General features: G+C 34.8%; 1 protein-coding gene across 1 annotated transcript; it reads left to right on the top strand.

The window, feature by feature from the left end:
* Nucleotides 1-398: 398 nt before the first annotated feature.
* Nucleotides 399-7947, top strand: LOC119076397 (sphingomyelin phosphodiesterase-like). Its single transcript, XM_037183117.1, has 11 exons — nucleotides 399-620; nucleotides 695-837; nucleotides 4693-4854; nucleotides 5134-5280; nucleotides 5347-5487; nucleotides 5565-5681; nucleotides 6563-6735; nucleotides 6805-6999; nucleotides 7087-7438; nucleotides 7514-7699; nucleotides 7760-7947. The coding sequence occupies exons 1-11, from the start codon at nucleotides 515-517 to the stop codon at nucleotides 7859-7861; spliced, it is 1824 nt and encodes a 607-aa protein (XP_037039012.1). The 5' UTR covers nucleotides 399-514; the 3' UTR covers nucleotides 7862-7947.
* Nucleotides 7948-18205: the final 10258 nt, after the last annotated feature.

The following is an 18205-nucleotide window of genomic DNA, read 5'->3' as shown; positions in this document are numbered from 1 at the left end:
ATATCGTTACAATATTAATTTTCAAAATGGGAAAAGTTTTACGTTTATTTGCAGAAAAAGCTCATTTACAAAGCTTTTTGGGTATACGGTTTCGAGCTGAATTTCCGAAAGTTTACCTTTCTTCACGAAAATCGGGTAACTGTAATTGAATAACTAAAATGCTTGGCACATACAATTTAATTAGATTTTTTCCGTTAATAAGTCTCTATCAAGTCAACAAAGTATGAAATTGTTTTGGGTAATAGTTAATTGTTTTTTTACAGTATTCTGACTTAATTTTATTTTTTTGGGATAAATCTAAAAAGCTTACATTATGTAAATGCGAGGTCCGACTAAAGCCGGGTGTATTCGCTTCTACTGTTTGTGTATGTAACGTGAGATTGTTGAATAAATTATCTTAATTTAAGGGGCCTGCGTTGAAGTAGCAGTGTTTCCGTGTACATATATATAGACGGTACGAACATCAATCTGTTTACAGTAAAGTCGGGAACTGAATTAATCAAGATAGAAAAAAATGTTTGTAAAATTTAAAATATTTTTGAAAATTCAACTGTTGCTTTCGACAATAATTATTGTTCGCATTAAAGCTGTTTCGGTGAAAAATGTTAACATAGTTGCAGGTATGCATGCTGTGTTTGACCGGAAGTATGTTGTAACATATTTCAGTTATAACTTTAAAACTGTACCATTTCAGCTGCATATGAGGCAGAGTTCTATCAGGAATATGTACAGTATTCCAGTTCCAAACAAATATCTAGTCCATTCCGTAAATTGTTGGATATTTTAAGTTCAACTGAGTCGAAAATATTGCTGGATGATGTACCGTCTGCCATTGATGTAAGTTTATTTCGAAACTCTGAGGTATGATGTTTCATGCCCGCACGTTAGTAAGCGGGCGTGACGCAAGTCCACTACCAAAAATGTTTTACCAAAGATTTTTTGAGGACGGTGGAGCATATTTACAGCAACTTTTTGAGTTCTCCCCCTTAACTCCAACTACCACCAAACTTAGATCTAAGCTAATCTAGGCATCAACTGCAGCTTCAAAATTTGCAGAGATATTGAACTTCGAAATATTGATGTTTGTATGAAAATAAGGAAAATCTCCAATTTTCATATAATAAAAATCGCCACGTTAGTTAGTTATTAAGTTACACTCGTAGTTCCTATGGAAAAGTGGATCCAGCAACTCCTTAACGTTAATTTTCAAACGTTGGAAAAAACCCATATCTTGGGAGCTGGAGCTCCCCAAAGTCTACATACAAATGCCATATAAAAGCCAATTTGTATGTGTGTGTATGGTGTGTAATGTTGTGGATGTGTTTCTTGTTGGAAATTGTGTGGATCATTAAGTATTAACTTCCACTAGGTTAGTTCCTAAAATTTGGGATGACGGATGATTCCTCTGGCACTACCTAACTTCCATCGGATTTTTTGATGGATTTGGGTTATTTTTGACATGAGTGAGGTGTTCCAAGGTTGGTTCCTAAATTTTGGTATGACAGACGATTCCTCTGGCACTACCTAATTTCCATTGGATTTTTTGGTAGAATTGGGTTATTTTCGATATAAATGAGGTGTTCCAAGGATGGTTCCTAAATTTTGGGATTCTCTAGAATTTTTTAATTTCCATAAGGGTTTTTGATATTGTCGAAAGGACATACTTACAAAAGTGGTGATATCAGTCAAAAAAACCTTAAAAGGTAAATGGGACGCAAGTCCTTTGTCTGACTTACAAAATAACTGATATCGCTGAGTGTGACGCATTCTGCGCCTGTACGCAAAAGTTTTATCAACACAAGATGAACCCAAAAATTTTAAAAAGAAAATAAAAAAATAAATAATTGAGAGCCATTCTCATGTATCTTATATTATCGATGAGCCATGTTTATTGCATATAAAAACTAGGTCCAACAGGTGGGGTCAGATCCCTTGACTGTTTGTCTGAGCTTCTCAATAGTATTTTTATTGGCAATGATTTGTTGATTTATTGTTAATTCTGTTTAGTTTCACTGAAAATCTTCGAAACTTTGTATATAAAATGCCCCGGTAAAAAATGACGTATGTTGTCAATAAAATTTAAACTCGCTTCGCTCTGGCCGCAAACTTCACACTCGTTAATTTTTGTTCTATTTATTCGGTTTTGTTTACAAGGCAAAGTCACATAACAAGAAAAATACTATTGAAATAGATACAAAAATTCTGTTAGCAACATCAGCTTGTTCGTTAGACCAACATAATCTATCTTAGAACCTAACCTTAGGAATTAATTCCATTCTCCACCAAACATTTTTTTTAAATCGGTTGAGAATTACTCCAGTTGTTGTGTTAACAAGGAGCAGAAGAGGCTTCTGTTGAGAACTACTCCCAGATGGTTGAACCGATGCTACCCATTTTCGAACTTGATCTGGGTATTTCAATACTTCTTCGAATAGAGCCGAAAAGGCTTCTTTCGAGAACTACTACCAGATGGTTGAACCGATACCGCCCTTTTTCGAACTTGACCTGAGGATTTCAATACTTCGTCGATTAAAAAAAAGTTTTTGAAAATCGGTTGAACTTTGCTCCAGTTATCATGTTAACAAAGGGCACAAAATTTTAACATTTAACTTTTTTTCATCACATTTCCATACATTTTTAATCATAGTGAACGTGTTACGTACGGTGTATTTTCTTCTTCATGTGTCGGGGCCGAAAATGAGGGAGTTTTGAGTTTTTTCACTGGTTTTCGATCCCTTACATGAATTTTTTTTACAACTCGCGAAATTGCCTAAAAATAATCGTCCAAAACAGATACACAAATAACTATTGTAAAACCCATGACTTACAGTCAAGGGAATTAATCATGTTTGGCATTAGTATGAAATTTTGGCGACACCGTCTGTGTATTCAAGGACGAATCGATTGTTTTCAAAACAGAATGAAATCTGGGATAAAATCTAGATAATTTCGTGTTTCTGTTATAGACATGGCGATTCTTCAAATACTTGAATTAATCAATCATTTCAAATCAAACCATTGGCATTGGTATAGAAAATGTTCCTATGAATAAATAAAATATCAATTAAGAATTTATAGTTCGTTCTTTGATTTTAATGTTCAATTTTCAAAGAAATATATTGTCATTTTTCAAAATTAATTACATTTGAAGATCGTGAATGTGGTGTTAATGACTTTAAAACTGTTGGCGGTCTTCGTTTCTCTGGTATTAGTTCTTATTCTGATTTCACCCGGACCGTTGGATCGCAACAAATTTGTAAAATCTTCTGCATTCGTTATAATAAATGATGCCATAGTATCTTGATAACTTTCTTTCATTTGACTTCCACACGTTTTGAAGTGTTTGAACAAGTTTTTCAAATAAGCCCTTGCTTCTGTCGGTTTATCTTCAAGCATATATCTAATGCCATATGCTGTACTTGGTAGTATCTCAATAGTGAGATCATTTGGGGAAAAAAAGTTAAAATCCACCTTAAACTGATCTAATGTATCGTGAATTAAATTTGTTGGGCTTGGGTGTCGTTCAGCTGCATCGTTCAGCAATCCGCGATCAAGCTTGCTTAAATAATCTTCTCGATAGGAGCAAAACGCAATTGCCAACAAATGGAAACACAATATCACTTGCAATAATTTCATTTTAAATGTTTTAAGACCTACATTACACTGGTCAAATATATTGCTATGCTTTGCTTTTTATCCCGTTCATTAAGAGTGTTGACACAGTTTTAAAATGAAAAACAGGCCCTTATCAGCATAAAACGATGTCTTTTTTTAATTATCGATGACCTCTCTTTGCTAACTGCGAAACACATGCGCCACTTTTGCATTAGAATTCATTCTAATTCAAAAGTGACGCAAATTGACTTGCTTGTTGTTTCATTCCTCACCATTTTTCATAGAATATTTGCTGATGGATGCGAATGCATCATGCCCGCACGTTAGTAAGCGGGCGTGACGCAAGTCCACTACCAAAAAAGTTTTAAAAAATTTTTTTGGGGGGACGGCGGAGCATATTTACAGCAACTTTTTGACTTCTCCCACTTTGCTCCAATGACCCCCAAACTAGGATATATGGAATCTAGGACACGTTACTGCAGAAATGACATATTTACAAAAGTGCTGATATCAGTCAAAAACCCCTTCAAGGGTAAATATCACGCAGGTCCTTTATCTTACTTACAAAATAACTGATATCGCTGATTGTGCGCTGTACGCAAAAGTTTGTGAAAGAAAATTTTACAAAAAGAAATTTGCGTCACAAGTGGCAGATACTGTGGAAACTATTGTTCGGAAAATGGTTAAAAAATGTACTGAAAGAATTGAAACGTAAGAAAACCGAATCATCTGCCACTTGTGACGCAAATTTTATTTTGTAAAATTTTCTTTCACAAATTTTTTGGGTCAATTTTTTGTTGATAAAACTTTTGCGTACGGTGCACAATGCGTCACCCTTAGTGGTATCAGTTATTTTGTAAGTAAGATAAAGGACTTGCGTCACATTTACCCTTTAAGGGTTTTTTGACTGATTAATATTCACATATATGGCACATCAAGTCCGACAGTCTATGCCATACACGAGAGAGTTTGTATCTAATCAAAATAATGTTCAAACTTTACACACAAGTACCGATGTCATCATTCAATATAAATGTATGCATTTACTTAGAGCTTATGCACTTTTCTCTTTTCCAGACAAATATTTGCTTAAAATGTCGTGCAGCCAGCAATGTTATCGTAAATGAATTCAAAAATAGAACGAATTTGGACAAAGTTGAACAGGTTTTGTTCATTTTGTGTGACCTTTTGACTGAGTTGTCAGATACTGTGTGTAGAGGATACGCAAACATTTATACAGTAAGTAAATATTGGTAATTCTTGCACTGAGTTCTGTACTAACTTCCTTAATACGATGCAATGAAAGTAGAAGAGAGAAGAGTGAAAATCTAATACTCGAGGAAACTTATTGTATTCTAAGAAAAACATTTCTTAGACTACTGTTGTAACAAACCTTGGCTCTGCTTCAGGTAGCAGCTTAAAAAAATGAGTCAATAAGAAGTTATGATTGTATAGTGTATTCAGTTCAACTATTGTAAAATGTCGCAGGACTGCCTACCTTAAAAAGCTCATTTTCAGCCGTCCGTTACCTATATACTAAAAGAAAGGAAAGGTGATCTCTGGTCAACAGACGAAATATGTGGCACTCTTTATCAGCAGTACCAGTGTGGAACATTCGACTATGGCTACAAATTCAATATTCAAGCCGGCGATTCGGTTCTTCAGGTAAACCATTTGCATATTTTTTTAAAGAATATTCAAACTCATTCAGTTGCGTCATTGTCGGCAAAGGATTCCAAGAAAAGTACAATATCGACTACTGTTGAAAATATAACAATTGTGCATCTAAGCGATTTCCATTACGATTCACTGTACAGCGAGGGTAGCTCATCAATTTGCACAGACGAGATTTGTTGCCGTAATACTAGCATGGTAACTATATGCATATATATGAAGTATATAGGCGTTGGTCTGACCATGAATATTAATTGAAAACTAACAAATTCAAGCACTTAGACTCTGAGAATAAGCAATTAGCAGGCAAATGGGGTGATTATCAAATGAATTGTGATTCGCCGGGATATTTAGTGGAAAATGTCTGCAATCAAGTTTATGCACAACACTCGGTAAGGCGTAATTTTTCCTTTTAATTTAGTCCAAGCTTTGTGTCAATAGTAAATGGTTGCGATTTTTCTGAAATATTTTTTTTTCAACTGTACAGCTTTAAACTAATTTATTTGAAGATGTTACATATATTTTAGCAACGCTTTAACTAATTAGCATCGCTTTGTTGCATGCTTCTAAGAGATATATTTAAAATAAAAAATAGAACTGGAAAGTAGGTTAGCCAATTTACATACTTAGGGGTCGTTCATTAATGACGTTCACATTTAAGGAAGCTACGTTTTGACCAAGTGAGCTAAGTCGTTCAATAGGAATGGTAATATGTGGATGGCAGGGCTTATTTTTGTGAATTTTACACAGATAATGTTTCAGAAATAAATCATCTGTGATGATGCCCCAAAGCTTCCTGTAAGTAGGCAATCTGTCAAAAATTACCTCCAACACAAAACGTACCGGTCCACAATTTTTTTTTTTGGCTTGAAACATTACAGGTCAGATCTAATTTACAAAAAACTACTTGCCACAGATAGTGTATAGAAAATACATTGACGCACATTATACCTGTGACCACTGTTGAAGTCTGAAACATTCTGAAAAAAACTCCGAAAAATTCTGATTTTTTTTTGGAATATTCCAAGCCTGTTTTGGAATTATTCGGAATTTTTTCCATAGAGGTAGACTACGACAACTTTGCTTTATTTTGACGTTACGGGTCCCTTTACTTTTGACAATTAGAGTCTTTTTTGACTGTCTGTACTGTCGACGTCATTACTGAACGACACCTCTTCGGTGTTAACATTTGCATTACTGCTTATACCGAGAAATATTTAATTCGTTAACTTGTCCCTTAACCCAACCATTATTGTCCACAATTTTGCAATAGAAAATCGACCTAATATACTACACAGGTGATTTTGTCGATCACATTCAATGGACTCGCACCCAGGACTCAGTGAAAGATTCCATAAAATTTGTCACTGACACATGTAAAAATACGTTCGGTTCCATTCCAATTATACCCGTACTTGGTAATCACGATACACATCCATCAAACTTGTTTGTATCCAATGCCATCAACCACTGCAAGTTGCAACATAAGAGTTACATAAAATATTCAAATTGTAGATTTGCCCCAAATTCAGTTACTGATTCAACTGCTAGCACTAAATGGTTGTATGATTTTGTTGTTGATCAATGGCGGAATTGGTTACCGGAACATGCTTTGAATTCGTTGAGAGAAGGAGGCTATTATACGTTTATTTTTCGACGGAACTTTCGTATTATTGCCTTGAACAATAATGTTTGCTATACGAAAAATATGTAAGTTCACCTTTTAACGGCTTTGGGGGGCAGTTCGTTGCTTCCCCTTTGTGAATATTTTTATAAATTATGTCGACCTTTTTACAGATGGATATTACATGATCGAGACTCGTTAAAAGCACAACTACAGTGGCTCTATGACACTCTCAAGGAAGCGGAAATGAATAGCGAAAAAGTTCATATTGTTGGTCACGTTCCACCCAACTTCGACGGTTGCTACAAACCATGGGTTACCGAATATATTTCCATAGTCAACCGATTTGCTCATATAATCAGCGGTCAATTTTACGGGCATAGTCATTTAGACGAATTTTCAATTTTCTACACGCCTGAAAGTCCATCAAAAGCGTTAAATGTTGCATGGATAGGAGGAGCCAGCGGCAATGCATTTGGATTGAATTCAAACTATCGTGTTTATTACGTAGATGGTGAAAGTTATGTACGTTAATTGAATGATGAATGTGGTTGCATTTCGGCATACAGTTTATTGAACATTCACGTTTTTCAAATCTAGGAAGTACTGGACCATGAAACATGGATATTCAATTTAACTGAAGCAAATCAATCACCTGACAGCCCACCAAAATGGTTCAAGGAATATTCATTTAAAGAGTTTTATGAAGTTCCCGATCTCAGTCCGGTTTCACTCAGTGACATGTTAGCAGACAAATGGATGAAACAGGCCAGCCTAATGACACGTGTAAGTTATACGCAGTACGAGAATACATCAAATGCCAAAAATATGGTCGATTTATTTCAGTTTTGGCAGAACAAAGTGAAACATTCAGATGTGCATCTGGCTAAAGGTTGTGATGATGAATGTCGGTACAAAACATTCTGCCAAATCGTTATGTGTCCATAAGCTATGGAATTTCAGCATAATTAGATCCTTCATCCGATAAAATGCTATTGTACTAATATCTGTGTGAATAAATCATCACACACCCATCCACCCTTTCGCTTTATTCTCACATCGCCTAAATACCATATAATCGTTATTAAGTTACACACGCCATAGCTATCTCAAAGATCATAAGCCTTCTAAAGTAACAACATTAAGGTGTCCATCATTTTCAATTCACAGCCGAATTCCTCGTGTATAAAAGGATAACTTACATTGCACACATCCGCAATGAGATGTTCGTTCAATGCCCCCATATAATACCTGCTTTCCACAGACAGGCATTTCCAAATTGATTCGAGAAAGTTCTCACAAATTCCGAATTATAGTTAAGGCTAAAGACATTACACTTAAATCTTAAGTGATGGTATGGCAAAATACACATAATGGTAAAAGGGTCGATGTATAATATCGATAAATGTTCTTCGAAGACTTGAAGTGACGTAAAACAATTTGATGATAATAATAACTGACGGGTTGCATAACCGGGAACGGTTATACCTTTACATAATAGCATTACATTTTTTGTTCCATTCAATTAAAAATGTGTCCTTCAGATTAATGACATTTTTAAAACAATAAGTTTCAAGTTTCAGTTACGAAAATTTTAGCTTTCTGTAAAGATCAGGAGTATTTTGCAGGAAAATCAATCAAAGTGTATAAATTGCTGTATAGTACGTGTTAGAGCAAGTTAAACATTTCTGTTGTTTATGTTCAATTTTTGATGAATCGAAACTTGAATGTGGAGATTACTGCCTTAATATGCTAAACAGAAGTTACGGAAGAAATTTTTAGACCCGTACGAAGTACTGGGGTCTTATAGGTTTACGCATACGTTTGTAACACGTCGAATTGGACTCCCTGAGTAAGGGGAAACCTATTGTGGTTGTCTAGAGATGCCAAATCAGTGAAAAAAAAATGTCCGTTTGTCCGTCTGTCCGTCTGCACGATAACTTGAGTAAAGCGCATCCGATTTTGAAAATTCTTTCCTCCCGAGCTGTGGCCCAATAAGCGCTTTAAGGTTTTTCGAAGATATCTCCGGACATTTAAACGTTAAACTTGTAAGTGATACGTCAAATAAAAGGTATTTACAATACCGATCGACAAAAAAAAGTTTATGGAAATCGGATGACCGACTCGTGAGTTAGACCCCTTGGTGTGGAACAGGCACAGGGCGGCAAGCAGTTTTTGCTTGTAGGTCGGCCACATTTGAACATATTTCGTCTGTTTTAGCTTTATTAGATAGGTATTGACCGTACCAATCAGGGAAAAAATGAAATTATGTTTTCCGGAGCGTGAGCTAGGTCTCTTGGAGTGAGCTCTTATCTGGCTACTCGGAAGTACAGTGAACGTGGTGTATTTTGACAATATCTCGAGGAAATTTTGACCGAATTTCATGATTTTTTTTTTTGTTTGAAAGGTATTAACGAATGTAAAGCGTCGGTACTATTTCCAGCCATGTTTATTTACAGTGAAATATAGGTAAATATAGCGGTATATACCTGTTTAAATAGGAATTTATGAAATTTGACTTCGTACGGGGCTGTCTATATTGCCTCCGGCAATTTAATTGTATATGATAACAAGGCAAAGAGTGGATAATGTAAGTGATTTAAAAGGAAGAATAGTTTTTCAGCAGAGAAGAAAATGAAGTAAGAGAAATGAAGAGTTTCACATTAAAGGCTTTTGATACGAATAGGTGTTTCGTACGGGTCGGCGTTAGCTATGTTTTTATTTGAAAACCTAGATTTTTATTTTCAGAATTTTTTGCTAGACCCGCGCACGCGACTTGCAACGATGTAATAAACACTGAATCTAGATTTTCATTTAGACTAAATTTAATTTAAATTGCAGACAACAACCACTACAAATCAGATTTTTGGAGTGTTACAGAAATCCATTGCTATTGCGCGGGGTACTTCCGTACTTCGATTCGCTTCCAGCAATTTTCAATAGAAATGAGTTGGAAGTATACTTCGTACAGGAACTTCAATTCGCGGCGATCTATTTTCTATAGAAATGAGTTGATACGAAGAAATTTCAATTCTCATCCATCTATTTTCTGTAGAAATGAGTTGATACGATTACAAAGCTTCCACATCTCGGAAACTTGATATGACTTATATTCGAATAAATTTCCTGTAAATTTTCCAATGGGATTACCTGTATGGTTCGTCCAATTGACGATCAGACTATCCGAAAGCCCATTTCTCTCTGAATCTCCGGGTAAGACTAGCATCTGTACAGCATTTGACAGACGACATGTCCAAATCGATTAACCTGTCCAGACGGTAACCATATTAACAGTTTTACTTTTCAAACTATTACTTCATTTGATATTGATATTGATTTCAGAAATCTTTTACTTCATTTGTTTCGAACATTCTTTTTGCTATATAAGACCAGTCGTTGTCGATAACAGATGACAAACGATGCTGCTTTGTCTGATAACATATTGACTCGGCGCCATAACTTTTTACAATAGCACCAACAGTGTCCAACTATTTCTTTTTTCGATAGAGACTCTCGTGGAGACTTTGATTTTGTAAATTGATTCAGGGGCTGGTATAGCGTTCTGAAAAACATGAACGGCGAAATCACCTGTCAGACGAAACATTTCAATTTCAATTTGGTTTATTAATTCAGAACAAAAAGGATCACTTCTTATACATTGGAATAATAAATTTTAATTTCATTCGCAATTTTCGTCTTAGTGCCAAAACAACAATGAAATCCATTGGACTATAATTGTGAACAGTCTTCGAGCTCAGCCATCTATTTTCAGTAGAAATGAATTGAAGGTAGCAACTTCAATTCGTTTCTATCAATTTTCTATAGAAATGAGATCAACTTGTACGTACTTACAAAGTTTTTAAAATTTCTTTAAGCAAAGGAAAATTCGCGCCTTGTGTCATGTCATAGGCGAATTGAAATCCCCTTGACGTGACCGGCACTTCATAACACAATAGGGGAACGTTCATTTTATTTATACTGAGTATATCACGTATATTCTGAGTATATCCAGTATATCGAGTATATCTTCGTATATTCCGTATATCGAGTATAAGTCGCATGTGTTTGACAACCGCCTCATTTAGAAAAATGAAATTTTTTACGCGACGGATTTCGATCAAACAAAATGCCAGTGTGTAGCTTGTGATCTCAGGAGTCTGGCAAGGTAATTAGTTTTTCAATAGGACCAATATCGGCTGAGCGATAAGACTATGAAATCATGTGCCAATCACATACAAAAACAAACATTTTCCAAAGTCTTATCGCTCAGCCGATATTGGTCCTATTGAAAAACTAATTACCTTGCCAGACTCCTGAGATCACAAGCTACACACTGGCATGTTGTTTGATCGAAATCCATAGCGTAAAAAATTGCATTTTTCTACATGTGGCTGTTGTCAAACACGTGCGACTTATACTCGATATACGGAATATACGAAGATATACTCGATATACTGGATATACTCAGAATATACGTGATATACTCAGTATAAATAAAATGAACGGAATTCCCCTAATGTGTTGAACACATACGATCTAAAGAGTCGAAATGAGTCTAAAAACGGTTTGACCAGTGAATGTACGAAAATCTACAAAGCCCATTCGGGTCTTCGTCCGACTCAGGCAAAAGGCCCTTCGGGAATCCCCCGAATTACCAGTATGGCCAGTCCGGCACTGCAGCAATCAAATCTTCAGATTAGCTTTCGTATTCATGCATTTCGCTTTGTGATGTTGGTGATAAGTTCTAAAGTAAACTTTAGAAATAAAAAGGAACCTAATAGCGAAAACGTTAAATCACATCTCACCCAATTTTGTTCAACATGCAAAAAGAGGAAAAACAGAACCAGAAAATAATAAAACCGCAACAGACAGACACAACTTTTTTTATCAAAAAGCGTAGTGACCTGAGCTTAAAATCACTCTTTTGGATAAACAAAAAAAAATTTAAATTTGCTTGACCATAAAAATCAGAATCTCACAACGCGTGATTTTCGTCATAAGTTAAGTGAAAGAAACTTTCACTTGAAAATGTTCTCAGAGGTGAAGTTGTAAATAAGGTAAATATTTTAGCTCTCTTATATTATTTGTATGAAAGTTATATTATTTGTATGTAGTTTTCCTCAGATTTCTATGTAAAAAATTATGGAAATTTCTCCTTGTGGGATTATTACCTTGTTACCACAATAACACTAGAGTAATTCTTATACAGTCTGTATTTGTTTAGGTGGGTGGAATTCATTTTCACATTTTCTTGCACCTTCCAATAGGCATTTTGTGCGTGCTACCGATAGAGTTACATTATTTTAGATTAATTCAATGATCAATTCTTGAATTAGATTTTCACGACTGGATTTTTCGAGCAGACATCAATTGTCACATTTGTAGCATTGCGAAGTCTAGATCAGAAAGAGAACAAACAACAATAGCTTGTGTGATTTCATTAGGTTTAAGTGATTTACGGAGCAGCAGCACCCTTTCATGTTCATGATATCCCAAAAATTTTTTAATCTATTTAAGCTATTTCGATCTATTTGCGCACACAATATTCCGAATCTTGACGCTTTTGTAATTCAATTGCAAATCTTTTACTGTTAACCTGTTACAGACGGTAAGCATATGACCTGTACTATTATCTGGTCTATTACTTCCTTCGATCAAAGTATTTTTAATCTGTTGATTTTAAATCTTGTACTTCAATCTTTTTGACATGCTATTTACTATATAAAGGACCATCATAATATATGGTATTAACAATTTGTATTAAAATTTCGTTGAGCTATAGAAGGACTAGATGACATTTATTTCAAGAAATATTTCGACATTAAGTACGAGTGTAGATTGAATGTATATGTGTGCACCTGATATTCAAATTTTTTATAGATTTGTCACAAAAGTGCGAAACACCGATCACGTGCAACGTTAAACAGTAGTATTTTCGAATGAAACATTTCCTTTAATTTAGTGTATTTTGTAGAACAGCAAATAAACTGTATGATCGATTGATGACCTGCAAGTATTAGTTTAGTAAAGCGCACATTAATAAATCAAAAATAAGTCTCACGATCAAAAAACTCTCCAGCGTCAATTTAAATATTTTCCCGGTCTTTAACATGGTAGGTCGTTTCAATGCTTCAAGTAACATGACCATATTTTTTCTAAATTTTGGCGACAAATTTATCCAATTCGATGAGTACAGAGCAAACGATAGCATAGCGTTTCCCAAAATGATTTCATTTCCAAAATAACAAGCGAGAAAAATTTCGAACAGAAAGACCATGCAAAAACTGATGTAAAAAACGAAAGTAATCAACTCTCCAGAGATGCTCATCTGAAATATAGATTTTAACGACCAACGTTCTGATATTAATACATAACCAAATACTAAAAACTGGGGATATTTCAGTATAAATTACTAAACATTAACCGAGTTACGCATTGAATATAAGCCCAACAGAAAATAAAACAAAATTACCAATGCAATCCTGTATGCAGCCAAGCAAAAGACGACACTGGATGTAACAAATTGGAATAGGAATTGAGTTGTAAACACATTTTCAACCAATCTCGTAAATCTGAAACATTTTTGTGATAATAGTGTATTACGTACCTGCTTGCAAATGTGTTGTTTTGAAAAGTTTGAGGGCTGAAATGCCAGCCGAAGGCGAGTAAAATATTCACACAAGCCAAAACAATAAAATCAATTATAGGTATTTTTCACGCTGGCGGACGACAAGTGCGTTTCAAGTGTCACAAACAGTGACGCAAAGTGCACTTTACCGCTCGCTAGCATATAAATTACTATTTTTCGATCTGTTGCACTGAAGAGTGGATCAACTGTAAAGTTATGTGGATGCATGTCTCCTCAATTAACTTACCTCAATATTTCATTATGAATAACAACGCAATCGATCAGTTCCAACTCAGAGTTTATCGGGAACATTTCCTTCTCAGTGTTTCCCAAACCCTCCAGGCGACATTTCAAAATGTCTAACTGAGCACCAATCACCGCAAGAAAGTAGACGGGAAGTAATTGCAGCAAAATGATGCCAGGAACCTGAAATGTACAGGTGACAACCTGGTACGAGTACGAGATCCAATAGCTTTGCTGATCGTTTTTCCAGTCGATTGGATACCAGCTGGGATATGGTAGCATTGGCTCAGTAGAAAATAAGGGTGCGATCCATGAAAAAATGCAGGCTGATGTGCCAGCACTCAAATAACATTTCATAATGGTGGAGAATGACGATAAATGTTTGTTCATTAAAATCCCTTCATTTTCATCATAGATACGAAAATCCACAATCATTTTCAAGCAAATCAGCACTTGCTCGAAATTCGCCAACAAATTAATGATTCGAATGACGAGCGATAGTTCAGCCAGAAATATGAAAAATCCAACGCTTAACATGGCCACATTGGTTTCGAAGAAAAAATTCATAAATTTGCACGATATATAGAACACGTAGAAAACTAAATGGAATATTAATGAGTAGATTGCGTATAGCCATCGGAATCGATTTGCAATTGGCCAGAGTCCACAGACGATGAAGAATTTCACCATTCCGGCAATAGTTTTGAGTGGATTGTATTCAGACGCCTTTACTTCCATTTTTTGTGTCTGCGGTTTGTTCTATTGTCAGTCAAGACTGTAATATCTCGTCCTTACTCTTCGGCTCTCCGATTGGGAATGAGAAGATAATTTAAGAAAAGTAAGAAAATACGAAATGAAATTCTAGAAAAAAACAATTTCATAAAATATTTGGAAGGGATAATTATAGGTGCATATATCTTGTAAATTACATCGAACGATACAAATAACCCTTACGAAAACGAACATTGGTTGTCTTCTTTAAACATTTTGTATCTAATGATGCGTACAGACGATCATTTCGGACTGAGGGGACGTCATGCCATATTTGTTTGTATTTTACTATAAGATTGCGATTGTAACGTTTATACGTTACACACAGTCCTGGGTTGGACGGTATCTAACAAAAGAAAGGCACTTGCCTAACAATCTGTTCTATACTTGTTAAACTGATAATCTAGTCCGTATCGAATATAAACCAGAATAAAAATTTCGTCGGTGCTCACTTTTCTGTTGTTGTACTCTTTTACACAAAATCGGTACACATTAATCGATGCTTTGAACAAAAGAAGTAACAGATCAAATGTAAATGTCAATGGTTGCCCAAGGTAAATATAGAAAATATAGGCACATCTGATTCGGTTGAATATGGCATTACCTCCTCACTATATTTACCTTGCGTTTGTCGTACTATAAATGTTAAACTTTGAGCCACAGCGCCAGAATTAAAAAGATTCAACTGCATTGAAAGGATTTGAGGTTGTTCCTAGACATCTTATCTACCCAGACTTTTATTTGTTATTCGTGTGGTTTCACCTTAATCATATTTCAAATCGAATTAAAATTGAAACGACAATGGATTAAATTCTTCGTCTTGAACCCTTGCTTTAACCATGTAATTATACAAACTGACAATTATTTCAATTAACTTGCCAAGGATTTCCTGTGTTCCGTAACAAATTTTTTTTTTTCAATATAAACAAGAAAACAAAGAATCTAAAGAAATAGTGGTTTGTGTAACAAGTTGCTTTCAACATTGGTTTTAAGTCTACTACCAACTCAAGCACATTAGTATAACTACAATAAACGAAACAAAGCGAAGCATCTACCTTAAGCTTCATTTTTGAGTGTGTTATGTTCACAAAAGCATTTTAAACCACTCTGCGTGACAAGTCAAAAATTTAATAAAATATTATTTGTACATATCCTCTAGAATAGAACGAGACAGTGCTCAAACTCTTTACAGAACTGATATGTTAAGATAGTCGTATTGTGATTGTCAATTGCAAATAAATACTTAATGGACTGAACTCATTTTTTTAATAGTCACATCTTATAGTACTATTTTATTTATTTTTTTGAACTTTTATATTATTTTAAATAAGTAATATATATTATTGTTACCTAACCTACGTATATTATGTAGCTAGGAAATTCGTGAATTTTTTTTGAAGCCCAAGATCCACTTACCATAATCATTTTGGACCACTTATGAAAAGAATGGTTAGATGAAGTTCTATTCGACTCAGGTAACGGAATCGAGTTAAGATTTAAGATTTAGACAAGCCTTGGAAGACGAAACAGGGGACAGCCGAATTCGAAGAAAAGTTCACTTTTTATATAGTTGAAAAATGCGTTGTTTTAGCACCGTGTGCCAAATTACCACACGCCCTTCGAAGAGTTCCTGGCACAAAATATGGGAATGGAAGGGTCACAAACTGCGTAACTACTCCGACTGCAAGCCGAACGAGATTTATCTGCCATTGCCGCGCTCCATTGAAACGAAAGAATCGCCGAAACAAATACACATGGATATGTGCTACAAAGAACGCAACGCACCTACACAAAGTTTAACATAACCGCTGACGTGGCGGCCGAATACGAGAAAGGATTCATGCTTCAGTACGGTGATGTCACGTATCGCCGTTCGATAACAAAGCAGTTACAAGCACATTACAATTAGGATCGGGCGGGGCCATTGAAGTGTGTATGGAATCGTGACGTCGCGTCGCAGCAGGACGAAACATAATGGTGACAGGAATCTGTGTCAAACAGGGAATCCAATCACCGACATCATTACGTCGGCCACCACGACGTAACAGAGACGACAATGACAGTGACTGCGATTAAATTTCAAATTTAAGGTAACTGATTGAAAGTTGACCTAGTGGAAAAGTGATCTTAAGTTGTCCGTGTAAATTTGTATGGAGAAAAAATTATCGGTCAACTCAACATTCAATAAATCGTGATATGACTTTTGTATAGATAGGAAAACTCACGATTCAATGTGTTTAAATGTGAAATAGGACCACTCACGATTCATATAGGTCAACTCTGCATTTTTATTAATTCATTAACTTTGTTAGACGAAATCGGCAATAATCAATAAAATTTATATTAATTAAGTAAACAAAAGATAAATCTTTAAAATACAAGTAAAATACAAGACAAAATCGCTGGTTACCTTATATAATTTTCGATTATGCATCACAAAACAAAGTACGGAACTTTCTTCTGAAGAAAGTAAAGGAAATAACTTCGATGGATCAGCGAAATAAATGTAATAAATAAAATACTAAAAGAAAATATCGTTCGAGGAGCTCACATTTATGTTAAATTGCCAATATCGTCTTACAGACAATGCTTTACCGTATAAATTTTACAGCAAAAAGCAAGTGCTACGACACCTTATAAATCGTTTACTTTATTATTCATGTCGTCGATGGCAATAAATGCAATTTCTGTGCTATTCGTATGGTTCCCATATTGATTTTAGAATATGTTTAAACGAAACAGTATTCCGATAACGCCTTAACATATATAGCATTTGATTTGCAAACATTAATTTAAATATTTTACCGTTCATTTACAATATTCTACCCGTTCGTCTTAAATTTTATATACTAAATGTCGAAAAAGAGTGAACGTTCATGAATCATGTATGTTTCAGCGTCGAAATATCACATAACCAAACCGAAAATTTATTGTTTATGAATATTTTGTCCCAATTTTCGTTCATATTTTTGAATTTTGCATTTCTTTTTCTTTCTTTTTTTCATTTTCTCTGTGGCATGTCATTGTTATATGCAGTTACGTATGTTTTATATCGACGTTCTTTTACTCGCATATAACAATATATATACAACGTAAGATAAGCATGCCAAATCAATTTCCTGAATTCAACTAAAAAATTTGATGAAAAAAAAAAACTGAAATCAAATTTAAAATAAAAACCGAAGGGAAAAAGAACTCGAAAAGTGGAAAATTCAATAGGCAGGCAATATTAAGATAGTCGGAATTTATTTCGACAATTTTCATGCTATTTTAAGTCACATTTTTGAATATGTCACTACCAAAGATGGAATTTTTATTTGTAAACAAGGGTATTTTGATGACATTATGGAGTTTTGTACATTCGCATGTTGGAAGATTATTATAAATGGTTTGATGAAATCTTCAACATGTGAATTTCATTTCCACGTAACAGTACTTCAAAGGACGTTGTTGGGTATTTATATATTGTATGAATTAAGTAAGGGTATTTTGGATATATCTAGTGAAATATTTAAAAATTAATTGCTTCGTCTTGGGTTGTTTGTGCGATTTCTTGTGTATGCCAAGAACGTTAAAAATGTTTGAGGACCCATTTGACCGGAAATAAAAATTTATAAATTTTTCCATTGACTCATGAAATAATTTCCATA

This window comes from Bradysia coprophila, chromosome III (assembly GCF_014529535.1).
Source record: "Bradysia coprophila strain Holo2 chromosome III, BU_Bcop_v1, whole genome shotgun sequence".
NCBI classification, from domain to species: Eukaryota; Metazoa; Arthropoda; class Insecta; order Diptera; family Sciaridae; genus Bradysia; species Bradysia coprophila.
The sequence above is the reverse complement of the archived record's forward strand: the minus strand, read 5'-3'. Positions and strand labels throughout refer to the sequence as shown.